General features: G+C 42.1%; 1 protein-coding gene across 1 annotated transcript in view; it reads left to right on the top strand.

The window, feature by feature from the left end:
- The window catches only part of LOC137049760 (proton myo-inositol cotransporter), a 99,811-nt gene that overhangs the window by 47,659 nt on the left and 25,766 nt on the right, over positions 1-26,386 (top strand). The window contains exon 5 of the mRNA XM_067428402.1: positions 25,704-25,867. Coding sequence (XP_067284503.1) covers positions 25,704-25,867 — 164 coding nt within the window. The remainder of the gene's footprint in view (positions 1-25,703; positions 25,868-26,386) is intronic.

Raw genomic sequence — 26,386 nt, 5'->3', positions numbered from 1 at the left:
AACCCCTTTTTTTATTTAATTGGCAAAAAACTCAATTCCACATCCTGCCCAGTGCTGTCCTTTAAAGGGATGGTTCTGTGTTTTTTTTCTAGGCTTGATTTTGTTTATGGGGTGCAGTATAACATGTCTTAATACCTCTTTTTTTTAAATGCTGTATTTTTCTTATATTATATCTTTATTCCACACCGCTGTCTCGACTGTCCTTTGAACGGCTCGCTTGCTTCCTGCTTCTATGAAGCCCATCCCTCCGAAAAACAATGGTCTTAGATTAGTTAGATGGCCAAATGTAGTTTCATGTATTTTTATTGGCTGAAGTGCCAAGCACAGATTGTCCGAAAACGCCACGCCCCTTACCATTATGGGCAGAAGTCACATCTGCGGTGACTAGCAAGGGTTTATGATGTCACCAACCCAGAAAAGAAGCTCGGTGCAGTCCAAACCGGCCATTTCTGTAGGCAATAACCTGCCATAACTTTCAGCGCTGTAACTTTGCAGATACTGTTTATGCTCAAGCAGCAACATTACACACTGTCTAGAGTTAAAAAAGGGAAATCGCATGCAACCACCCCTTTAAACAAACATGTCAGCTGAGTTCTATGAAAACACACATAGTGAATATATCCAAGAATAATAGTTTTAGTATGATAAAACATTATACGTCTGACAGTCGTATAATGCATGTGAATCTTAGCAAAATCTATGAGAGTAAAAAAAACATCCACAGACAAATTCATATTGCGGCTCGTGATGACACATTGATGTCTTACGACACAAAATGATCGGTTTGTGCGAGGAACCGAACAGTATTTATGTATTTATTTTACCTCAAATACACCACTATGTCCAACAGCCTTCAGCACGCGATCACTTTCATTAAATGAGGTAAATGTACACGATATAGCGTGGAGATACACACGAGAGATCACTTCCGGCGCTTGCGTAAACTATGCCAGATCATGTACATTGTACATTGACCTTAAGTGATCGCGTGCTGACAAAACGATCGTTTCGTTTCTTGGACATCAGTGTGTCGTCACAAGTGTTTAATATGGATTTGTCCGTGCATGTTTTTTTTTATTTTTTACTCTTGATAGATTTTGCTACCATTGACATACATTATACGGCTCACAGACTGCAACGGTTGGAGTTAAAAATCTTCATTTGTGTTCTGCTTTCTCTAAGAAACAAAGTCACCTTGAATTTCTGTGTATTTATACCCCTGTTTTTGCCATTGTTTTCGTTACATATGTTGCATGTATGTAAAGCTGTTACGCCTCTGTCTTCCCTTGTCATCTTGTTTGGATTATTGCTATTGGCTCCTGGTGCTTATTGAATAAAGACTACTTTCTAAAGATCCTCATCCCTCCTCATCCCTGCTAGACCCGTGGCAGACCCTCAGAATTAAACAGAGGATTTTTGGTGCTGTACCTTTAAAATTGACTATGTACTATTACATATTTTAATACTACGTTCATCAAAGCAGGTCAAGCTGCTGAAAAGATACTAAAAAGATTGAATATGCTGCTGATGGTTGTGATGGCTGTTTCAAAATGTCATTTTGCAGTTCAGTTTCAATATTTTATTGTATGTCTATAAAGTTCAATTTTCTAAAGAACAAAAAACCATATAAATATGGTATTTAAATACAGTATGTCCCCTTCAAAATGTATGTCCCCTTTCAAAAATGGCACACAACGATGTTCATTCATCTAGGAGGACAGTGGACAGTTTCACAATGGATTCAGAATGCAGAAGTTGTTTATGCGACTGTGCCTTTAAATCTCGTTTTTAGCCGAATGGATACCCTTCAAAAGTGTGATTTCCTCTTCGTGATATCTTGTCTTTTTTTCGCTCCTTATTCACTGACTATTTTTCAAGCATCGTAAACAATCTCGGAATGTGTGCTGTTGCTAAGCAACCCCTCATGGCAAAATGAGAAGTGTTTATGGGAGGAGGGGGGGGGGGGGATTGTGCGTGTGACTGTGTGTTTACTTTTTCTCAGCTGTCATTTTGGAAGACGACAGGTCATGACAGATGGGTCCTAAAATGACACTCTCAATCAATCAAACACCTTCGTTCTTATCCTTCTTTCGCTGTCAATCAATCTGTTCAGAGCAGGTTTAGACAGAAAGTATAGCAGTTCAAACTGACAGGTACACTCACACACATACACACACACATATATGAATAGTGTAAGGCTTAACCTGATGTGCTATTTCGTATTTACTCACAGACCCCTACTCCTCAATCGTTCCGGCACTGTCAGATGTCAGTCCTTTGTACACAGGAAGTCTTGTTGTGGGATATGTTGTCTGTCAAGCTTAATCTCTGCACGAAGTATTAGTCAATACCTCTCATGGAGCAAATGTCTTGGGGGACATGTGCCGATTGTATGCCGGTCTGAAAAATTGGTTTAGTTCAGGCAAAAGCACACATCCAAATCTTGCACTGCTACACTAATGGCGGCCCCTTACACTGTAATTACATCATCTACCACAGAAACTTGTGAGGTTTTACCAACAGTTTGAGGATCCAATGGCTTAGTCGCAAGCTCTTTTAAAGGTCCCGTTCTTCCATCTTTCAAACTTTAGTTAGTGTGAAATGTTGCTGTTGGAGCATAAATAATACCTGTAAAATTATAAAGCTCAAAGTTCAATGCCAAGCGAGATATTTTATTTAACAGAAGTTCCCTTTCAAAGCCTACAGCGAACGGCCGGTTTGGACTACACCCCTGCTCTTCCTCGCTTGAATGATGTCACTAGAACTGTTTGTTGACTAACCCTCCTAACCGTCTTGTTGCTCTCTCACGTGGAGAAGAGCACACATTCAGCGCTTGCATCTCCCCGTTATGGTAAGAGGTGGGACCTTTCCGGGCAAAGTGCGCTAAGCTGCTGTCCAATCACAACACGGGAAGCGCTGGCCCAATCAGAACTCGTTACGTGTTTCTGAAGGAGGGACTTCTTAGAACAAGGAAATCATCAGGCCGTTTTTAGGACAGAGGAAACAGCACTGTACAGATCAGTAAATTGTGTGAAAAATACTGTTTTTTTTACACGCAAATCATGTACTCACATTATATTGCACACTGTAAACATAATCAAAGCTTCGACCTTTAAAAGGTTAGTTCACCCAAAAATGAAAATGATGTCATTAATAACTTACCCTAATATAGTTTGAAACCCGTAAGACCTTCGTTCATCTTCGGAACACAAATAACAAAAATTATTTTTTGAAATCCGATGGCTCAGAAAGGCTTTGACACTAGAGACATCATTACAAAGCCCATCTCACTACAGTGGCTCTACAATCATTTTATTAAGTAACGGGAATAGTTTTTGTGCGCAAAAAAACGAAATAACAACTTACATAGTGATGGGCCGATTTTAAAAACAAATTGGCGAACCGTTATAAATCAGCGTATCAATTCATGTTTCGGATCGTATGTCAAACCGCCAAACTGCTGAAATCACGTGACATTGACGATCCGAATTCTGAAACGATACACTGATTCATAACCGTTCGAATCTTTGGTTTGAAATCGGCCCATCACTATAGAAGTCGTTATTTATTTATTTTTTGCTCACAAAAAATATTCTCATCGCTTCATACAATTATTGTAGAGACGCTGTAATGAGATGGACTTATTACCAACGTTTTTAGTGCCTTTTATGGGTCTTGAGAGAGGAAATGACATTGTGTCAATGAAGGCCTGTCTGAGCCATCGGATTTCAACAAAAATATCTTCATTTGTGTTTCAAAGATGAACAGAGGTCTTACGGGTGTCGAACGACAAAAGGGTAAGTAATTATTGAAAGATTTTTCATTTTTGGGTGAACTAACCCTTTAATACTTTTCAATAGTTGAATATTTGCAAAACCCAGAGACAAGCTCAAAGGGTCACTATAGTAGTCTACTGATTTAAGATACAGGATACAAGCTTTCCGCCTGACAGTGACGATATAACTCCACAAAAGGACAGCTAATTTTTTAACAAAGAAAGGCAGCATCTCCACCAGCTTAATATATCTGAACACAAAGACAATAGAATTGCTTTATCAGTGACAAGCAGCCCCTCCTGATGGACAAGACCCCTGTGTAGGCTGAATCTCTGGCCGTGCTGCCGGCGTAATTAGCTTGTGCTAATGCTTCCTTCCAATCAGACATTGAACAAGTCTGCTTTCCTGCAAACAGCTTTCTCTCACTCCACTCCCAAGCCATTATTCACATGCCTTAATTGATAATTAATGTGTTATTTAGTATAGAACATTGTCGTTACATGCTAATACCAGAGTGCTCCCATTTAAAGAAGTCTCAATGGTTGTAGAGGAATTAGTATTGATGATTTCGGGTTGTCGTTTGTTTCTGAGGTAGCATGCTGTATGTATGCGTGTGCACTATAGCAACTGAGCCTCATCTGTGCCTGGATGAAATGATTAGATTAATCCCTGTTGCCGAAACAGGCAGAACAATCCGGAATCTCTGTGTTTTAATAAAGACGGATGCTCATTAGAGTCACTAGTGGTCATCAGCAATACAGATCGGTTCAAGTGATACACTGTTAGCCTGTTTTTGTTCTTGCTGGCACGCGATGACTTGTTCCTTGGGTTTGTGACAGTGCTGGCACCACTGGTCTTTGGCGCGCTGTGTTTTTCGATTCGTATGGAGTTGTGCATGATTCATAATTACCAGCCGCGAACCTCCCACAGTCTGTTCACTGACCAGACAACAAAAAATGGTAAGAGCTTTCTGACAACGGCAAAGTCCGATTTGGGGTGTGTTTTCCAAAAGCATAAATATTTTTTATATAAATATTTATAAATTGTTGAACTATACTGATGGACCTTGTGGCAAAATCCATCAGTATAGTTCAACAATTTATATATATATGTTTATATATATATATATATATATATATATATATATATATATATATATATATATATATATATATATATATATATATATATATGGTAACACTTTAGTGTGGGGAAATGGTGAACACATTCACAATTAACTATGACTTTTGCCTCAATAAACTCCTAATTTACTGCTTATTAATAGTTAGTACGGTAGTTTTTGTAGCATTTAAGTTTAGGTATTGGGTAGGATTAAGGGATGTAGAATAAGGTCATGCACTTTTGAAGTAAGAGCCCTAATAGACACTGTAGGGGATGTAGGTGAACACAAATAAAACGTAGCAGGTGTGAGTGAATTCATATGAGTGGTGATATTCTATTCAAAATATTTTAAAAAATACAGATCTATTTCTTTGCACTCCTGACATAAATTAAGAAATTAATGTCACCTCAACCTAGTTGTATCATAAACAGTCAAATACTGAAGTTGGACTCTTATTTTTCTAATGATAATGATGTTTGTCCTGATTAATTAAGAGTTTGCGCTAGGATACGGTCTTTATTATGTCTGCATCATTTTTCTTCAACGCAAACAAACCTTTTGATTCAAATGAGGCTCAGAATGCGCCATAGTCTTATTTGCTTGAGGCACATTGTGGATTGTTGAGTTTTCTCTTCAGATTTACTTACCCTTAAAGTTGAAATTCTATTTTGTAAATCCATGTTACCTTTTTGTAAATGATTCATGGATGAATCCTTTGTTTTTTTGACTTTGGAATGTTTAATAAAAATATCCTAACTCATTTTAGTTCTTCTCTCCAGTAACTGAAGGATTTATTCAATCATTTCAGCTAGTTCGCTTAAACTCTGCCCCTCCACAACTGACTGTAAACTTGCATATATTTTTTAAGTTTAACACCCACATTTCAAAATCCACTCAACAATGGTTACAACCAAATCTCCGCTCTTAATTTTTTGTGTCTTATTTGATAATCCGTTACACTTGGATGTGTCACAGTACGGAAGAAAAGATTTGCTGTTACTTCCATTTTTTTCATGACATTCATTATTACAATATATTGTGATCAATACATATTGTAATCGATTTGCTTCTGCCATGATCATCAAATTCACAAGCTCCTAATTTTTGTTTCTGTTTGATGCTTGTTCTTAGGTGCAGATCAGTGTGTAATATCGTATACCTTCTGAGCACAAAACAATGTTCATTCCTTTCATTATTGAAATAGGTTAGTACCCATGGGAGTGTTTCTCTCTCTATCTCTTTCTCTGTCTGTCTCTCTCATCTGTTTTTCTCTTCTCTGGCTTCAGTGCTGAGTACAAGTCCACAGTACCCTAACTGCTCTCAGCCTGTTCTCCATTACATCCCTTCACTCCTGTTGCATCACGTTTATCATGAAGATGGATGGTGTCTGAGATTCAACCAAACAGCACAAGCAATCTGTTGCTCAATGAGTCAGTCCGTATGCAAAACCCTTTCAGAATGCTCATTTATAGGGGAAAAAGGGGGATTTTTAGACCTTCCAAAAGCCTGAAAACTAAAGTCATTTTAAGAAATAAAATCCATATTTTAAATACAACATTCTTCTTAAGATTTAAAATGACAACTTATTTGTTTCTTGCCATGATATATTGTGAAACTCATTAATGCATTAATTATCCCATAATTTACTCACAAATACTCAAATTGTGATGACTAGACTCTGGGTCAGAGCATCTCCAAACCTGTGGCTCTTGTGGGGTGTTCCCAGTCTGCAGTGGTCAGTACTAGGGATGCAACAATAAAGTTAGTCCACAGTTCAATACATACCTCGGTTTTTAACCACGTTTTTTTGGTTCGGTTCAGTTTTTTTTTTGCTATTCTATTCTTAGGTGACAGGAATAGAAAAAGGTTAAGGAGAAAAAGGTTTTATTGCAATACTCTTTTTTTATTTTGCTTAAAAGACTTGAAAACCCTTACTTAAACTTAAAACTTTACTTAAAAAACCCTTGTACACATTCCCAGTGTATTGTATAATACAAAATAAATATATCGTCCCCGTTACGTCTGTAACCTTAGTTCCCGGAATAGGAACGAGACGCTGCGTCACCGCCCTGAGAACGCCTCTGAGTGATTGCGTCGTGAAGCGCTTATGTAATCAGTCCAATGGAGAGAGGGAAGGTCATAGGCGGGTGACGTCATCGACCCGGAAACTATAAAGCCTGCCGGCAAACACACGCCCGCAGCTTCTGAGAAGGCCTGAAACAAGCCGCTAGGGGGCATGCGGGGAGTATGGCCGGGTGACGCAGCGTCTCGTTCCTATTTCGGGAACTAAGGTTACAGACGTAACCGGGACATTCCCGTTCAAGGAACTCGAGCTGCGTCACCACTCTGGGAACGAGAATACCCATGTCCCATACGAGCCGGGTGCCCGCCTGTTGAATTGTCTACGGAGCGACCACCCGAGCCCCAGGAGTAGAATTTATAACTAGCTTGTAGAGCCTGACAAAAGTATGAGGCGAAGACCACCATGCCGCATCACATACATCTTGCAGGGAGGCCCCTGCCAAGAGAGCCTGAGAGGACGCCATACCCCAGGTAGAGTCGGCCCGCCCAGCCAAAGGAGAGGCTGCCCAGCCGCCACATAAGCGAGTGAGATGGCCTTGACCACCCACTTGCTCATCCTCTGCTTTGACACCGGACCCCCCCCTCCAGGGTGGCCCGTAGCACACAAACAATTGTTCGGACTTCCTCCACAGGGCAGCTCTGTGGACATATGTATCAAGCGCCCGAACCGGGCAAAGCAGATTCAGTATTTCCTGGTCTGACGTCACAAACGGAGGAGGATAAAAGGCCTGGAGCACAATAGGTCTCATGGGATTGGATGGAACCTTAGGAATATAGCCCGGCCTCGGGTGGAGGAAGGCCTTAGCCATACCGGGCGCAAATTCCAAGCACGAGGGTGCCACAGAGAGGGCTTGCAGATCTCCTATTCTCTTCAAGGAGGAAATAGCCAGAAGAAATATAGTTTTGAGGGTGAGGAACTCAAAGGGAGCCCCTGACAAGCCTTGCAGGACCACAGTCAAGTCCCAGGCCGGCCCCCTGGTGCGTACTGCAGGTTTTAACCTCAACGTACCACGGAGGAAACGGGTTATGAGAGGGTGTCGCCCCAAAGACACCCCACCCAAAGGAGATTGGTAGGCCGCTAGGGCCGCCACATACACCTTTAGAGTGGAGGGAGCTAGCCCGGAGGAGAATCTCTCCTGCAGGAACTCCAGCACCGCGCTCGCAGGGCAGTTAACTGGGTCCCACAGGCGATCTCTGCACCATAAGGTGAAGAGTCTCCATTTTAAAGCATGAAGTTTCCTCGTGGAGGGAGCTCTAGAGTGTAGAATGGTCTCAACAACCTCGGTTGAGAGACCAGAACTTATGAGCTGGGCCCCCTCAGAGGCCAAGCCCACAGTTTCCACAGCTCTGGGCGAGGGTGCAGAACGGCCCCACCCGCCTGAGAGAGAAGGTCCCTCCTGAGCGGAATCTCCAGTGGAGAGCCGTCGAAGAGAGACACTATGTCTGAAAACCAGGCTCGGGCCGGCCAAAACGGGGCTACCAGCAGTAGACGAGCCCCGTCCCGGCGCACCCTCTCTAGAACTCCTGGAAGCAGAGCAATCGGGGGGAAAGTGTACAGGAGCAGCCTCGGCCACTCCTGCACCATGGCATCCAGTCCGAGAGAAGCTGGCTGCACTAGGGAGAACCACAGATGGCAGTGTGTATTCTCCTGAGTAGCGAACAGGTCGACCTGCGCCCTGCCGAACTTTTCCCCTAGGAGCTCCACCACCTCGGTGTGGAGTCTCCATTCCCCGGGCCTCGATCCCTGCCTCGACAGGATGTCTGCTTCCACATTCAGGTGCCCTAGGATGTAAACTGCCCTCACCGAACACAGTTTCCCTTGGGCCCACAGGAGGATCTGACAGGCCAGTTTGTATAGCATACGAGACCTCAGACCCCCCTGATGGTTGATGTAGGCGACCACCAATGTGTTGTCTGTGCGACCTAACACATGGCGGCCCCTGATATATGGCAGGAAGTGTTTATTTACATTATTTACAATTTATATGCCATAAACGCTGGCCCTCTTGCCACAGGCCCTGGGCCGAGCGACCACTCATGGTCGCCCCCCAGCCCGTCAGGGAGGCATCCGTGGTCAGAGACGCACGCTGACACGGTGCCCCAGGGAAGGGCCTTGGGCCAGAAACCAAGGGTCCTTCCATATAACCAAGGCGCGGAGACACCGCCGTGTGACCTTGATTACACGAAAGGGGTTTCCCCTCGGGGAATATCCATTGGTCTTGAGCCACCACTGTAACGGTCTCATGTGCAAAAGGCCGCAAGGAATTACGTTGGCTGCTGCTTCCATCAGACCTAACAGTCCCTGGAACTGCTTTACAGTGAGTGACTGGTCTAACTTCACCCCCTTGACTGAAGAGAGAATCGACTGATCTGTTTGAGTGTGAGCATCCTGAACTTGAGTTTTGCCACCGAGCGGTTCAGGACGCGAAGATCTAAAATAGGGCGCAGCCCCCCATCCTTCTTTGGCACTATGAAGTACTGGCTGTAAAACCCTGACTCTCTGTCCGGCAGAGGGACTATTTCTATCGCCTCTTTCCGTAGGAGAGTCTGTACTTCGTGAGTCATTACATTTACATTTAATCATTTAGCAAACGCTTTTATCCAAATCGACTTACAAAAAAGGGGAGAGTAATAGAAGCCACGAAACAGACAAGGCCAACAACCTGTAAGATCTGTAAGAAATCTCAAATAATTAGCACAGTACACATTTTTTTTTTTTTTTTTAAATAGACATCTACAACAAAAACTCACGTACGCAAAATGCCGAACACTGGATTTTGATAGCTATGATAACAACCCATTAGGACTAAGGCTGTTGCCCCAGCTGTTGTCGTTAATGCAGATTCAGTGGCCCAATGGGTTGGTTTTGTATGGCATTCTAGCTAAACGCGCAGCAATAGCCATCTACAACAAAAACTCATGTACGCAAAATACAGTACACCGGATTATGATAGTTATGTAACACACCCGCCTGAGGGCACAAATCCGGATGAGAGACGTAGATATGATCCAGGAGTGTGCGCTTTTTGGTCGTTGCTGTGGTGATCAGTAAGTGCTATTCTGTATTGGTCAAGTGCAATTGGAAAAGATGTGTCTTAAGATGTTTTTTAAAAATGGCTACAGACTCGGCAGCACGAATTGAGATTGGCAGGTCATTCCACCAGGTGGGAACGGTCCAGGAAAATGTCCGTGAGAGCGATTTCATGCCTCTTTGGGATGGAACTACGAGGCGCCGCTCGCTCGCAGAACGCAAGCTTCTGGAGGGTGTGTAAGTCTGAACAAGTGAGTTTAGGTATATTGGAGCAGAGCCAGTGGTTGTTTTGTAGGCAAGGACTAGTGCCTTGAGTTTGATGCGAGCAGCCACTGGCAACCAGTGCAGTTTGATGAAGAGAGGCGTAACATGCGCTCTCTTCGGCTCATTAAAGACCACTCTCGCCGCTGCATTCTGGATCAGCTGCAAGGGTTTGATAGTGCATGCTGGAAGCCCAGCCAGAAGAGCATTACAATAGTCCAGTCTGGAGAGAACAAGAGCTTGAACCAGGAGTTGTGCAGCCTGTTCTGATAGGAAGGGTCTAATCTTTCTAATGTTGTATAAAGCAAATCTGCAGGACCGGGCCATTGCAGTAATGTGGTCAGTGAAGTTTAACTGGTCATCAATCACAACTCCAAGGTTTCTAGCTGTCTTTGATGGAGATATGGTCAATGAACCAAGCTGAATGGAGAAATTTTGATGAAGTGCTGGGTTGGTTGAGAAAACAAGCAATTCTGTCTTTTTAAGATTGAGTTTAAGATGATGCTCTTTCATCCAGTCAGAAATGTCTGTCAGACAGGCAGTGATACGAACACTGACTGTAGGATCATCTGGTTGAAATGAGAAGTAGAGTTGAGTGTCATCAGCATAGCAGTGATAGGAGAAGCCGTGTTTCTGAATGACAGAACCTAATGATGACATGTAGATGGAGAAGAGAAGTGGTCCAAGCACTGAGCCCTGGGGAACCCCAGTAGCTAGATGATTTGACTTAGACACTACACCTCTCCATGACACCCTGTAGGACCTACCAGAGAGGTAAGACCTGAACCTGAGCAGTTCCTGAGATCCCTGCCTTCTTAAGTGTTGACAGGAGGATCTGGTGGTTAACTGTGTCAAAAGCAGCAGACAGATCCAGCAGAATGAGCACTGAGGATTTGGAAGCTGCTTTTGCCAGTCTCAGTGCCTCAGTTACCGAGAGCAAGGCAGTCTCAGTCGAATGGCCGCTTTTGAAGCCGGATTGGTTGTTGTCTAGGAGGTTGTCCCGTTCAAGAAACATAGAGAGTTGATTGAACACAACTCGCTCAAGGGTCTTTGCAATGAAAGGCAGAAGGGATACCGGTCGGTAGTTTTCTAAAAGTGCTGGATTAAGAGAGGGTTTCTAAAGCAGTGGGGTTACCCGAGCCTGCTTAAATGCTGTGGGAAAGGTTCCTGTGTGAAGAGAAGTGTTGACAATGTGAGTGAGTGCAGGAGTGATTGAAGAAGAAATAGCCTGAAGGAGGTGAGTGGGTATAGGATCAAGTGGACAGGTAGTAGGGTGATTGGAAAGGATGAGTTTAGAAATATCTGTTTTAGATATCTGAGTTTAGAGTCATGACCAGAGCCTGCTCGGGGCCCACCACCGTGGGCAGAACCCCGTTGAAAGGAGGTGGACGCCATCTGAACTACATGGCATACCCCTTTTTTATAAACTGCAGGACCCACCGAGTAATATTTGGCATATTCTCCCACTCTGCCGCAAAATCTACTAAGGGTACCAGCCTTTTGAGGCTGGCCTCTGATGTACTCTGCACCATCTGCACTCTGGACCAACCTCACCGTCCTGACCACACAGGCGTCAGGACTTTTTCGACGCAGCCTTCTTCGAGATAATGACTGTCCTCAGATCAGTCCTACCTCTAGAAGGCTGCGCCTGAGAGCGCTGCCCACCACCTCATCCTTTCTACGAGGGTGTGCGGGTGGCGACACTCTGTTTTTGCTGCGCTCGATGGGAGGAGCTAGCACTCGGCATCTGCTGCTCTCTCACAGAAGCAGATGAGGCCTGGGGTTTTTGGGGAAGGAACTGCTTCGGCGCCGCTGCCTGCTTTTTGGCCTCCTGGAACCTGTCAGTGACGGTAGTAATGGCGTCACCGAACAAGCCCTCAGGAGACAGCGGTGCATCAAGCAGAAATGTTTTGTCCTTCTCCTTGATCTCGGTCAGATTTAACCAAAGATGCCTCTCCGTGGCCTCCAGGGCTGCCATAGAACGGCCAATACATCTGGCCATCTCCTTAGTGGCACGGAGGGCTAAATCTGCCGAGGATCAGAGCTCACGTACTATATCAGCCCCGATCTCATCACTTTCCCCCAGGTCCTTCAGCCTGGTATGCCTGCATAATAGCCATTGTATGCAGAGATGCGGCGGCCTGACCTGCTGCCGAGTATGCTTTACCCACTAAAGCAAATGTTGATTTTAATGGCTTAGTGGGCAAAGCGGGAGCCTTAATGGCCGATGCCGAATCGGGAGAGAGATGGCTCACGAGCGTCTCTTCCACCCTCGGCATCGAACCATAACAATGTCTTTTCAACCCCGAGATATTACTATATACCGCTGTGTGGGGGCTGAAAACACGAGATGACATGGGCCGCTTCCACGATCTCGACACCTCGGTGTGGAGATCCGCGAAAAACGGCAGGCTCCGCCGTGGAGGCTGAGCAGAATGGGCTGGCAGAAAGCGCTCATCAAGCCTGCTGTTTACTGAGGCGCGCTCCTGCTGTTCATTTGGCCATTCAATAATTAATCTAGCCACAGCCCTGCTCAGAACCTCCACTAGCTCCTCACTCGCGGGGGTTTGAAGTGGCGAATCTTCAACCCCCGTGTCGATACTGCAGACATCAACCTCCTCGGAGGAAGATAACTGCAGTACCACGTGGATCTAACGGGTGAAGGCTGAGAAAGGGCGGGGCCCGGAGAGAAATCGAAATAATGAATTAAAGGCAAAACCGTAAAAAACGCAATTCACCAGCGCGTATTGAACCGCGAATGCCGTACCGAACGGTTCAATATTGTTTTGAGTATTGTGGCATCCCTAGTCAGTACCTATTAAAAGTGGTGCAAGGAAGGAACAGTGGTGAACCGGCGACAGCGCCATGAGCAGTCAAGGCTCATCTAAGCACATGGGGAGTGAAGGCTGGCCTGTGTGGTCTGATCAAAACTCTACTGTAACTCAAATTGCTAAGTTAATGCTGGTCCTGACAGAACTCTGATGCACATGAGCATCAGAACTGGACTAAAGAGCAATGGAAGACGGTGACCTGGTCTGATGAATTACATTTTCTTTTATATCATGTGGTTGGCTGGGTGCATGTACGTTGCTGGGGAAGACATGGCACCAGGATGCACTATAGCAAGAAGGCAAGCCGGCGGAGGCAGTGTAATGCTTTAGGAAATGTTCTATTGTGAAAGCTTGGGTCCTGCCATCCATGTGGATGCTACTTTGATACGTACCACTTCCCAAGCATTGTTACAGACACCTTTTTATAGAAACGGTATTCCCTGGTGGCCGTGGCCTCTTTCAGCAGGGTACAGCACCCTGCCACAAAGCAAAAATGGTTCAGGTATGGTTTGAGGAGCACAATAATGAGTTTGTGGTGTTGACTTGGCCTCCAAATCCCAATCCAATCAAGAATATGTGGGATGTGCTGAACAAACAAGTCTGATCCATGGAAGCCCTACCACAGCTTACAGGACTTAAAGGATCTGCTGCTAACATCGTGGGGCCAGATACTACAGTACACCTTCAGGGGTCAAGTGGATTCCATGCCTTGATGGGTCAAGACTGATTTAGCAGCAAAAGGGGAACCAACACAATATCTATTCCTGCATTCCTAATATATCATATATTGGTGATAATGCTTATATTTCACTTGTGGTTTGTCCGTCTTTGTATGAGTTTGCCTAGTTCCCTTGTGTTTTCCTTTTTCCTTTTATAATTTTTGTATTAAACTTCCTAGCACCTAGTTCCCTTGTGTTTTCCTTTTTCCTTTTATAATTTTTGTATTAAACTTCCTAGCATTTAGATCCACTCTCGCCTGCTCATTTTTACCTTGCTTGACACAAATCCTGTTGTTCTGTTCATACAACAGCTTGTACAAAAAAATGTACAAATAACACTTGTGTGTAGAGCAGCATTGTAGTACTCAACATCATACTTGTTCACAAGGGCGTGACTCAATTTTGTCACAAACTCCAAGACCATATTTCCATGGAGTCATTTGGACTTTGTCTTGACTCGAACCTGACCCTCTTCAACTCTGTCTTGACTCATACTCAGCCCTTATCTGGCCTCAGTCTTGATTCGGTCTCTACTTACTCAGTACTCGTATTTTAATAATCTGGTCTCATCTATAACACAAGGGCAGAGCACTGCATTTGGAATCCACCCAGACAACAAAACTGATGAGAGCAGCTTGGGTTAAAAACATTAAACATTAAGACCTTCGATAGACAGCTTGTCTATTTCAGTTCCATATACATGGGTCTACCTTTGTGGGTGAGCCCTGAATATTTAAATTGTCAGTTCAGTTATAGAATACAGTTGTTGCTCTGAAACAGGGCTGACACCAGCTTTTTGGTGATGTGTGATTATACCTACTGTGTAATTAATCACACACACACACACACACACACACACACACACACACACACACACACACACACACACACACACACACACACACACACACACACACATAGGCATTGTGGCGTTTTGTGAAATCACGACCCAGTGTTGGTGTTGTTGGGGTTTCAGTCATTATAATGCTGCCTCTGAGGCCTTAGTGTGTACAAGAAAGACAAATGGCTGTTGAACTCTCACTTTTCTCTCTCGGTGGAGTGTGGCAGCAGAAAGACCTTTGAAAAAGCCTCATAACTTAAATGTCAGTGTGTGGTGTTTGTACCTTCGCCTAGAGTGAATGAGGCAGTCTGCCGACCAGTGGGAGTCTCTTACGAGAGAACACTGTGTATTTGAGAGTGTCCGATATCTGGTATCTTTGTGCACTTCCATATTTATGGACTATAGGGGGTTTTAACACAACTCATGTCTTATAAATGATTTTCTTGACATGTAAACATTATAATATACTGTAGTAACAATTAAACTAATCCCATCATAAACACCAATTGTGAAAAGGTTTTATTTTGTGCATTATCGGACCCAGCAGCCACACACCCTGTAGCCTAAGACTGGTTTCCTACTGAAGCTAAGCAGGGCTGAGCCTGGTTAGTACCTGGATGGAAGACCAACTGGGAAAACGTCTCGGTTACATATGTAACCCTCTTTCCCTGAAGGAGGGAACGGAGATGTACGTCGGAACTGACGGACGAATCGGGATCTGATTCCAATTCGTCGGTCAGTTCCGACGTGCGTTGAACGTGACTGACTAAAAGGGAACAAGGTTGCTGCTGGTAGAGGTGTTAGTGAGGCCAGCAGGGGGTGCTCACCCTGTGGTCTGTGTGGGTCCTAACACCCCAGTATAGCGATGGGGACACTATACTGACAAAGAGCACCGTCCTTCAGATGAGACGTTAAATCGAATTCTTGACTCTCTGTGGTCGTTAAAAATCCCAGGATGTCCTTCAGAAAAAGAGTAGGGGTGTAACCCCAGCATCCTTGCCAAATTTGCCCATTGGCCCTATGTCTATCATGGCCTCCTAATCATCCCCATATCCTGTTTGGCTTCATCACTCTGTCTCCTCTCCACCAATCAGCTGGTGTGTGGTAAGAGTTCTGGCGCAATATGGCTGCCGTCGCCTCATCCAGGTGGATGCTGCACATTGGTGGTGGTTTGAGGAGATTCCCCTCCTCAATGTAAAGCACTTTGAATGCCTTGAAAAGTGCTATATAAATTGAACAAATTATTTTTTTTATTCAGTTTTGATTTACCCTTTTGCAGCCTTTGTTTATGAACTTTAGAGCTAAATTAATAATTTCTGTTATGATTGACTAACATCTTTGTTCAACATTTACTTATAGGTTTGCTGTTCATACAATATTTACTTTAGGTTTGCTGTACAGTTTGTAATTGCACCTCCTTCAATGACAGCTTCCTTTTAAAGTCTGTGGTAATGATACAAAGTTCCACACCGAGCTGGTCCAATAAGAAATGAGTCAGGGGTGTGTTTTCTGTATACCAATGTAACTCGCTGCTTAACCACCATAGTAAGATATAGAATCATTGAAGAAATCAACTAGCTTTTCCAGAAACCGTATTGTCAGAAATGATGTCACACAGGTGTTGGAGCAATAACTTTTTTTACTGAATACATTTGAGAATAAATAACTGCTATTTATTTTCTTCTTTTTTTTGCTATAAATTGCAGACGGCATCTGCGGAAAATTATCATTTTTCTGTTATTTTGCTTTACTTCCAGATTAAATAATAGACTCCTTTTTACATACTATAGCAAGTACACAGATGTAAGTTACATTTATATATATTTTAAATAAAATAAATAGATTGCACAGAATGCCAGCTTGCTTATTTTGTTCAAGATAAGGATTTATTAAGTCCCTGTGCTTGAGTCGACCCCAACTCTGGGGCTATTCAGAGTTGAAGAATCAACTCTTTTGGAGTCAACTTTCCATCACTATGAAATACCCAGTACGGTTTGAAAATGTATGGTTTGGAATCACAGATATATCATTGCAGTCTTGTGTTTATTGTCTTCATGTTTAATCAGAAACGTCTCTATCATGCATGCTATTCAGCTGTAGCCATATATGATGTCATAAGGGATTTCCTGGAACATCATAAGTTGAATACTTCTGTTAAATATTATTAATACTTCTATTAAAATATTCTGTATGAATCTCTTACTTGTGGACCTCTTGTGCGAGGGCCACCAGTATGAATGAATCAGAAACTACATGAAAGTGTTTAGCTATATTGCTCACATAGCCTAATTTTGGCTAAAAATAGAAAATTAATACTAAAGTAATTTGTAACTTGAGTATTTTTTCAGCATATTACTTATTTACTCGTACTGTAACAATTATGTTCTGTCGTGTCTTCATCTGTGCTCATTTGTTTCTGATTAATTTATATCCACCTGTGTCTTATTAGTTCCCTCCATTACCCAGTGTATTTATACTCTGTTCTGTTCAGTCCCTCGTCGGTTATTGTTGGTTGTACACACTGTAGTGAACATTCTTTGTCCTTTTGAAGTAAATTCTGGGTTGTACCCTCATCTCCTGCGTTGTGCGCTTACTACTCCCGAAGCACGTGACAGAATAACTTACCCTCCACTCCAAGTGAGTAATAAAGAAGATGGGCTCACCCCTGTTGCAACTGCTTCCTCGTCTAGAGAGCCGGCCGTATTTGGACTACCTGGCCTGTATTTGGACTGACTATCCGGAGCGACGGCTCACAGAGGTTATTCTAGAGCTGGAGGACACGAAGGCCCCGAAGTTGACGCAGGCAAGTCAGTCCAACGCCAGGAGCGGACTAAGACCTGATCGATCTGTGGTCCGCGGATCATTTTCCCACCCTAGTCCCGACCCTATCATCAGCATCATCTTCTTCGCCAGTCCCGTCTGGAAATCTTTCCATGCCTCTCTTGATCCGGTCTCCATTGCTGGTCACGACAAGCCCCCTGGATCCGTCTGCACTCATTCCGTGCGGCTCATCCGCACCTTGGGCTTCCCTGCCACCAGCTCAGTTAGCGGTTGAGGCCCAAACTACACCTCAGGCCTCCAGGCCGATCTCTCCATCTCGGCCCGTCAGCCCGTCACCATCGCCTCGGCTCACAGCTCCTTCATCGCCTCCACGGCCCGTCTGCCCAGAAACTCCGCTGGGCTCCATCGTCACTCCAGGTCGACCACCAGCGGCGACGCACAGCCTATGCCTCGGGACTGGCCCCTACGGCGTCAGCATGCTCCTCGCTTCCTCCAGCCTCCCCGTCGGCCTCACTCACCACATCGTCGTTCCGGCCATCCGGGTCCATGTCACCGCCCCAGTCCGGTGAGCCAGCAGCTCAGCGCTAGGCTTCCAGGCCTGCAATGTTGCACTGGTCCATCGGTCGCTCTGTTTCGCCGGTTCCTCCCCTGCTCTCACCATTGTACTTAAGTAAATATTTTTTTAAGTAGTAATACTTTTACCTAAGTAAAAATTGTTAGTACTTTTTCCACCACTGTTAGTATTTGAATAGTGGTTACCCAACTGGAGGGCTAAGCTTAGCATCCATGTATCCCATATATCTTGTTTTATCTGAGTCTGGTACACATGGTGCTGTCATAAGACAGACTAGTCAGTTGTGAAAATAGGTATTTTGCACCTTCCAACTTCAATCTTCCTTCCCTAGTAAGATTACAAAAAAATGTTTTACCTCACTGTAAGGGTTGGACATTGTAAGCCATTTAACTACTCTTATTATTTGCAATTCCTCTAAACGATTCTATTTCCTTAACGGTTACACTAAAGACTGGTTTAGGTTTTACGAGCATTTAAAACTAAATTAAACATTCATCACAATCGTTTCTTGGTTCACGGAGACAGGCATGGCAAAATTAATGACTTGCAGTTCATTAAGTGAGTCAGATTAATTAGGAATCTACTCCAAATTATTTTAAGTATGTGTGATTCACTAACCCATTTTCATTTTGAGTAAAAAGAAGTGGTTATTAATAAAAAATCAAAATTGCTCTGTTTTTAAAAACTCATAAGCGTCTCTTTTAGAGTCTTTTAGTACAGTTTCATCTGCATGCTCAAATATATTCATCTCTCTGACATCAGATGGAGTCAATGTTGCAGCTTAGTTTTTAGATTCTCAAAGAGAGGAAGCGAATAAAGATACTCCTCAAAGGATAAAAAATAATAATATGATTCTTCTTGACATGGCCCTTTCAAATGAGATCCAGTCTAGACGGTGACCACACCAGTCTTTATCTCATCCAAACACTCAGCAATTACCTCTTCTATCCACGCCACCACCCTCCCCCATCCCTCACACACCATCTGACATCTCTGTTGATTCCTTGACTCACATCGAGTAGTCTGGGGTGAATTTGCCATGCAGGGTTATGTCCGAGAGCTCTTCAAACAGTTGCTATTTTCAGACAAGAATCCATCTTACACCTTGGCTTGAGTCCATGGCTTTTGCCATTTCCTACTCAAAGCCTATCTTTGTGTTCATTCGTGTGTCAAGGCGTTAGCAGGGAAGTTAACGGCTCTATAGATAACACAAAGCCGTGACTTCGTTAGCGCTTTCATAATTCTGAAGGTCAATCTGTCTTGTTTTTTTTTCTATTTTTCAGCTTCACTGAGAATCTTGTAACTATCGGCATCAATGATTCAGCTTACATAAGCTTTAAAAACCAAGAAACAGAGTGTTTCTAATTCAGCTGATCGTGATGGACTGTTGTTGAAATTAGCATACGTATTTTGTGATAAATCAATGTTATAAATATGTATATAATCCTAATCTTTAGTAGTTGGAGTATTTCCACACATTATGAGTGTATCGGTTTTAGTTTAAAAGCATACACTGAAAAAAACAACAACAACAAAAAATTTGATAATAGTTATATAAATTACACAATTTATATTAATTATATAACTATCTTAATAGCTATATAGTTATATAATAGAAATAATAAAATATTGGGTCCCACTTTAGATCAGGTGGCCTTAACTACTATGTACTTACAAATGTTAGTACATAGTAGTTAGAGACAGCTAGTATAAAGGGGGTCCCTAATTACTTTTGAAACATTTTTGTTTTATTTACAACTTCGAAAAATCATTTTACAGTGTATGCACATAATACTTAGAGTCCTTAGTTTACATTTTCCAATTTTAACATAATTTAAGAGCATAAGATAGTGTTAGGCACTTGGAGACCAGTAGAGCTACAGTGTAGGTTCTTTGAACAAATCCACTGCCAGAAGCACTGTATTATGAAACAAGGGAAGAAAAAAAAAACCCTGCCGTGATGTGCTGGAAATAAGACATCTCTTATCTGCCCCTGCGTGAACAATCAGTAGCTTAGACGCCATTCTTCTCATTTTCTGACCTTTGACACTACTATTACCACAAACAATACCTCATCTCTCTGTCTTTGTACTACATTAATGTACCTGCTGTTTCTTCTTTTTATCCGGCTTATGTGTGGCCAATAGAAGAGACAATTAGTGAATGAGGGTTTTTTTTTTTTTTCTAAGAAGACCCTTGCTGAGGGCAACCAAAGGCTTCACATTTTAATCAACCCAATGGAATGGAGCCAGGAAGCTTTTAGGGATCAAGACAGAACCCTTTTGAACACACACACACGCACGCACGCACGCACGCACGCACACACACACACACACACACACAGACAAACACACACAGACACACACACACACACAAAGGGAATTCTACAAACAGAGAAATGGCGAACGTGATAAATCTCCTCTGAAACTCCAGGCAAACAAGATGCGCGTGTGAAATCCGTCCAAAAGCTCAAAGGTAGCCCAGTCCTCATGAAAGTAGGAATTAATTCCTGTTAAATTCGGAAAAGCTGCCAAAATGACCTTTTTTAATAAGTGGTCGGTTAAATGCTCACCATCTCACAGCTGAGACCCTTTGACGTCATGGTTTGAACAGTTGCATTAATGGAAATAATTACAGCAATGTAAGTCCACACAATCTGGCGGATGCTGAAGGTCTGTGTACAGGTGTTTACTGGTCGGACAGAATTAACAAGCATTACAATGTAATAACCAGTATCCAAGCGGGCATCAATATAAGATTGAAATAAGCATTAGTATATGGTTAAATGTTTTGAAATCTAAAGAAACTGGTCGGACAGAATTAACAAGCATTACATTGCTAATTGAATAACCTGTATCCAAGTGGGCATCATTAAAATATTGAAGTATATGGTTAAATGTTTCGAAATCTAAATAAATTAAGAAAAAGTTATAGCCTATTTGGATAATAAAACGATTAAATAAATAAAAAAAGCCTAAAAAAGTAACATGACATAAAAAAAGCAATGTTTAGTAAACCATTCCTTCAGGAAACCATTGCAACTGTGGTCTGACATTTTTTAAGTCTCATTGCTGAATCTGAGCACAGACTCAGCCTGTCCTAAAACTCTGCCTAATTAAACATGGTTTCTAGTTTAAAGTGGTCACAGTAGACCAAACAATAGACACCCCAAATGTGTGCTTTCACAGCAGCTCTTCTTATCAGCATTCTCTGAGCAGAGTGTGTACTTTCAGCACACTGAGAGAGGATTTTCAGTGGGAAAACCGAAAGCATTGTTTCTTTTCTCTTTTTTTTTTTGATCATACAATCTCTGTATCTTGTTTTTTTTCCCCTTAGATATAGTAGAAGTAACACTGGACAATCAGGGCCCTATTTTAACAATCTGAGCGTGTAGTCTAAAGCACGCGGCGCACTTAGGGCATGTCCGAAAATTATAACCATGTCAGGTTGAAACTAGCAATGGTGTCCACTACAGATTTCTAAAATTAAACCCAGGGACAATATTTTCATATAGCTTTAGTAGGGAGAAAAAAAACTTTAATCTCATGAAGTATTGCATAGTCAAATTGAAAATGGAGAAACTATTTAAATAATACAAAAAATTCAATATAATTTATAATTTAAATATTTATTTAAATATATAAAAATATGTATTTTATCTGTACAAACATTATACTTTAAGTTTATTGCAAAATGTGCATTTATACAAATATGTACGGGTAAGTGTTTTGACAGCATAGGGAGAGTTGATTTAGTCATTTGCGGTGCTTCAAGCTAGTAGACATTCCCTGCAAGATCTCGTTGTGTAATTTGCTCACCTTTAGCCGCTTAAACTCCGGAACCATTTTTGGGGATTTCCGCCTGGATTTGGCCTACCCAAATTAAAAAGCTTCCCATACACACATACAGTGGAACTAAGTGCAACTCAGGCCCTGTGTGCTCTAGGTTCATGCAGACAGTTTGGGCTGTTTCCACTAAATTCCAGAAAATAGCGGAAAAAAGAAGTTTGTCTGTGTCATGTTGTATGCAAGATTTATTCAAATGAGTCTGAAGGGATGACCCCTTCAAACGGTTTCCTGCAGTAAAATGGCACCACAATTTTGAACTTAGACCCCTGTATGTGTGTATGGGAGGCTTTTTAATTTGGGTAGGCCAAATCCAGGCGGAAATGGTACCAGATTAATTTAGTGTAAATACATTACTTTGTCTAAAATGGTACCACATATGACGTCATAGCTCCTCCACAGACATTTAAAATTGAAAGTATATACATGACGATGTCATTCTGGACCTTGTACAGGGTCCACAGAGTTTAAGACACATAATTGTTTAGCAGAATGTCCAAGTTTTTGAAAGCAAATGAGGGCAAATCTCAACAAGGAACAGGTCGAAATTTAACCTCATATTTACTTACAAATTTCTAATCTAATATAGCCCTTGAATCTCAATAATGTGATTTGAATTAGCACATACAGGAATCTGGCATCTCATGATTAAATAAAACACATGACAAACAAAACCACTTGGGCTTACTGACAAATTTTTAGAGCTTGACCAGTAAACTAGGTCCATTTGTCAACATCAACTCCCTTTCAATAAAAAATCAGTTCACTCTGTGACCATAATTGCAATGCCTCTGAACAGCTATTTTGCAAGCTGTAAATATATTTCAATCGGGAAGTAGCGAAACCTCGAAAACTGCTTTCCAAAATAAATAACAATTTAATTTCAATCAGCAATAAATTCTGACACAAACAGTCCAACAAATGTTGTTTCTTATAACACAAGTCTCTCAATCAACTGCCGTGATTTGGATCCAGTCATGACAAACAGTAATGCTATCTGTCAGGATGTGTTTCCAATGCTATAGACGAAGGTTAAGGCTAGGGTGTGGTGTAGTCAACACCATCTCACGACCAATGTGTGTGTATTTGTATGAGGTGGCTAATGCATACAAATTCATACGACCTCAGTCGTATGTACGTATTTGTATGATCTGTCTATATACTGCAGTGATGGGTAGGTTTTAGGGACAGGGTAAGGACCTATGCCCTTCTATGATACGAATTGACCAAATCATGAGTGAGGTCCTACAAATTCATGCGAATTAGCCCCTTTGTAAAATGTCCACAAATTGTGGTGAAAATTGGGTTGGGTAGGTTAAGATTTAAGCACTGTGTGTGCTAAACTGATGCAATCAGTTTCGAAGTCGGGACCAGCTCATTCAAGTCCGAGTGCAGAGAGGGTCGAGTCCGAGTTGAGTCCGAGTTCAGAGAGGGTCGAGTCCGAGTTGAGTCAGAGTTTAGAGAGGGTCGAGTCCGAGTTAAGTCCGAGTTCAGAGAGGGTCGAGTCCGAGTTGAGTCAGAGTTTAGAGAGGGTTGAGTCCGAATTGAGTCCGAGTTCAGAGAAGGTCGAGTCCGAGTTGAGTCAGAGTTTAGAGAGGGTCGAGTCCGAGTTGAGTCCGAGTTTAGAGAGGGTCGAGTCCGAGTCCGAGTCGAGACCAAGTTCAAAAAGGGTTGAGTCCAAGTCGAGACCGATACCAGAGAGAGCTGGTCTCGGCCTTGGTATATATTTCTATATATATATATATATAAATGATTGTGCCGTGATTTTGACCTTCGACAGAAACAAGCCAAAAGGCACGAGCCAAAGTTTAATATGGATTTGTATGTCTATGTGTTTCAGAAGTGTGCTGGAGGAAGAGAGGGTGGGCGACCTTAGACATTTTTGGTGGAGATGCTCCTTTTATTATTAATTAAACAAGGTTTGGATTTCTCTGTGACACTTTTGTCCTACTTTGTAAACAGTAAATATAGTAAAATTAAAAGTTGAGACAAATAATGGAGCAGCAATGTGACTTTCTGGAAAACACGATCCCATTCAAATATTATTAGTTCTTAATCTTTGTGCTTTCGCTCCACAAGTCGATGAAAATTGGACGTTGTTTCGGTAATTGATGTACCGCAGAATTTACTCATCGCAGAATGTTTTTGTTTTTTTAGAGTCTTACTACATTTGAAATCTTTGTGGCTCTAATGCAAACTGAATAACAGATGATGTAGCAGACATTTCCAAACATGGTTAAGAGCTAGAGGCTTGTTCCACATGGTCCTTCCTGACCTGAGTCCTGCTACCTTTGCGTTAGTCACGTGCAGTTGCGCTTAAGAAAACCACACATCATTGGAAGTCTCAAACATCAATTATTAACAGAAAAATATTAGAGTAATATGTACTCTAAACATAGAGTAATATGAATATTTTGAATGGGACTCGAGTAGACTTGGAAATAAGTCCTAACATGTTCGAGTACGAGTCAATTCCGAGTCCAAATGCACACAAGTCCTTTTTTTCTTCCCTCTCCCTTCTTCTGTATGGGTGTGTATATTTGTACCGTGACTGTACTGAAGATTTTGTCTATCCGTCCAAGTCCTGAGTGCTACGGGTTGGGGGGTGGGGGGGTGGAGAATAAGTTCTCTTTCCTGTATTGCAAAATGTACTATATGCTTGTTCAAAAATAAAAAAAAAACACTAAATTACAAAAAAAAAAAAAACAAATGCACACGAGTCCATGACAAGACCGAGACCATCAAAATATGGTCTCGAGCCCGAGTCTCGAGTACAAATCACTGGATGCAATGACTTTACCAATTGGCGATTGCCTTTTATTTAGACTGTGACATGAGCCACTATACATTGCTATGAACCCTTGTTTCTCAGGTTCATAGCAATAGTAGTACGTCTTTGGTAGAAATACATCTTGGTCACCATTCACTTTGTACTGGACTGCTTGGAGAAGCGTGATCATTCTGCAAACCTTCTTGTTTGGTGTTTCACAGAAAAATGAAGTTTATAATTACATGAGGATAAATAGGTGAAAGAATTTTCATTTTTGGATTAGCTATTTCTGTGTGAGTTGGCATGTAAGACTATGGCAGCATATAATAATGCAAATCCCTTGTGAATGCTTGTGAGAGAGAAAGAGAAGGAAGATGGTATTTTACTTTGGATTAATAAATGTTTTCCTGCTTCAATCCTTTGTTTCTTTGTTGCTTGAGTGTCGCTCTCTGGCTTAACCTTCCATTCATTATGCAGTGCTCATGTGCTGATGTCACAGGCGTTTTTGTCACGTGTCTGTTTTTGAGTGCATGCTTAATTACTGAAAAATACAGGTTTTTAGTGATAAAGGGGATTTAAAACACATTCATGCACAACTATTGATTTAGGTAACAGTGACAGCTAAAATTCCTTTTGTCCCTTGCTCATGTTGATGAAAGTTATATTTGAAGGATTTAAAGTCCTCAAAATCATAACGAGAGGCAATTAGTTGTAAGTATGCTTGGGGGAAAAAAAGAAGACCGTTTAAACTGAAAAGGATGAGATGACATCAGCCAGAAAGTGGTGGATGAGTTGATTGCAAGGCCACGATCTCATTGGCTGAAGGCAAAGTGGAACTGATTGGCTGGCTCGGTCAGAGAGGAAGCAGGAACTGAAGTGTCGGCTATGTTCAAAATGGCACACTACTCTCCCTATTTCTGAAGAATAACACCCACAATGAAATGCGATTGTATTCCATTCACATAATCATGCTTTTCTATCAGATCTAAATCTGTACATGAAAAATAACCAGTTGCAATCTGAATTCCAAAAAAAAAGACCCTATGTTCTCTTTGCGTCTTATCTGTAGGTACTACAGCGCCACCATTCTGCAGATGTCAGGAGTACGTGACGACAAGTTGGCCATCTGGCTAGTGACTGTAACAGCGTTCACAAATTTTCTGTTTACGCTGCTGGGCGTTTGGTTGGTTGAAAGGGTGGGCAGGCGCAGGCTTACGTTGGGGAGCATCTTCGGTAAGATTTTTACTTACTTAAAGAAGCAGAATATTGTAAAATTCCAGTGTATTCCAAACTTTTTCAACTCTGGTGCCCTTTTCCATTCATATATATATATATATATATATATATATATATATATATATATATATATATATATATATAATTTATTGATGACAGCTGAGTTTTTCGCTGTCATTATTCCAGCTTACAGTTTCATATGCTCCTGAAATCATAAGTTATTTGGTGTGCACGTAACATTTTTAATAATTCTACAATGTTGAAAACAGTTGTGCTGCTTTTTATTTTTGTGGAAAGCATGGTATATTTTCAGGATTATATGATGAATAGAAAAGTTCAAAAGAACGTCTCAGGTTACGTATGTAACCCTAGTTCCCTGAGGGAACGAGACACTGCGTCGAAACGCTGTGAGAACGCCTCTGCGTTAATGCGTCGTGAAGCGCCTGTAGAACCATTCCATCGGAAAAAAGATCGATCGTCGGCGTGATGACGTCATCGAACGGAAGCTATAAAGCG

The sequence above is a fragment of the Pseudorasbora parva genome, chromosome 20 (genome assembly GCF_024679245.1).
Source record: "Pseudorasbora parva isolate DD20220531a chromosome 20, ASM2467924v1, whole genome shotgun sequence".
Classification (NCBI taxonomy): Eukaryota; Metazoa; Chordata; class Actinopteri; order Cypriniformes; family Gobionidae; genus Pseudorasbora; species Pseudorasbora parva.
Note: the sequence above shows the minus strand (reverse complement) of the source record. Positions and strands in the feature narration are given on the sequence as shown.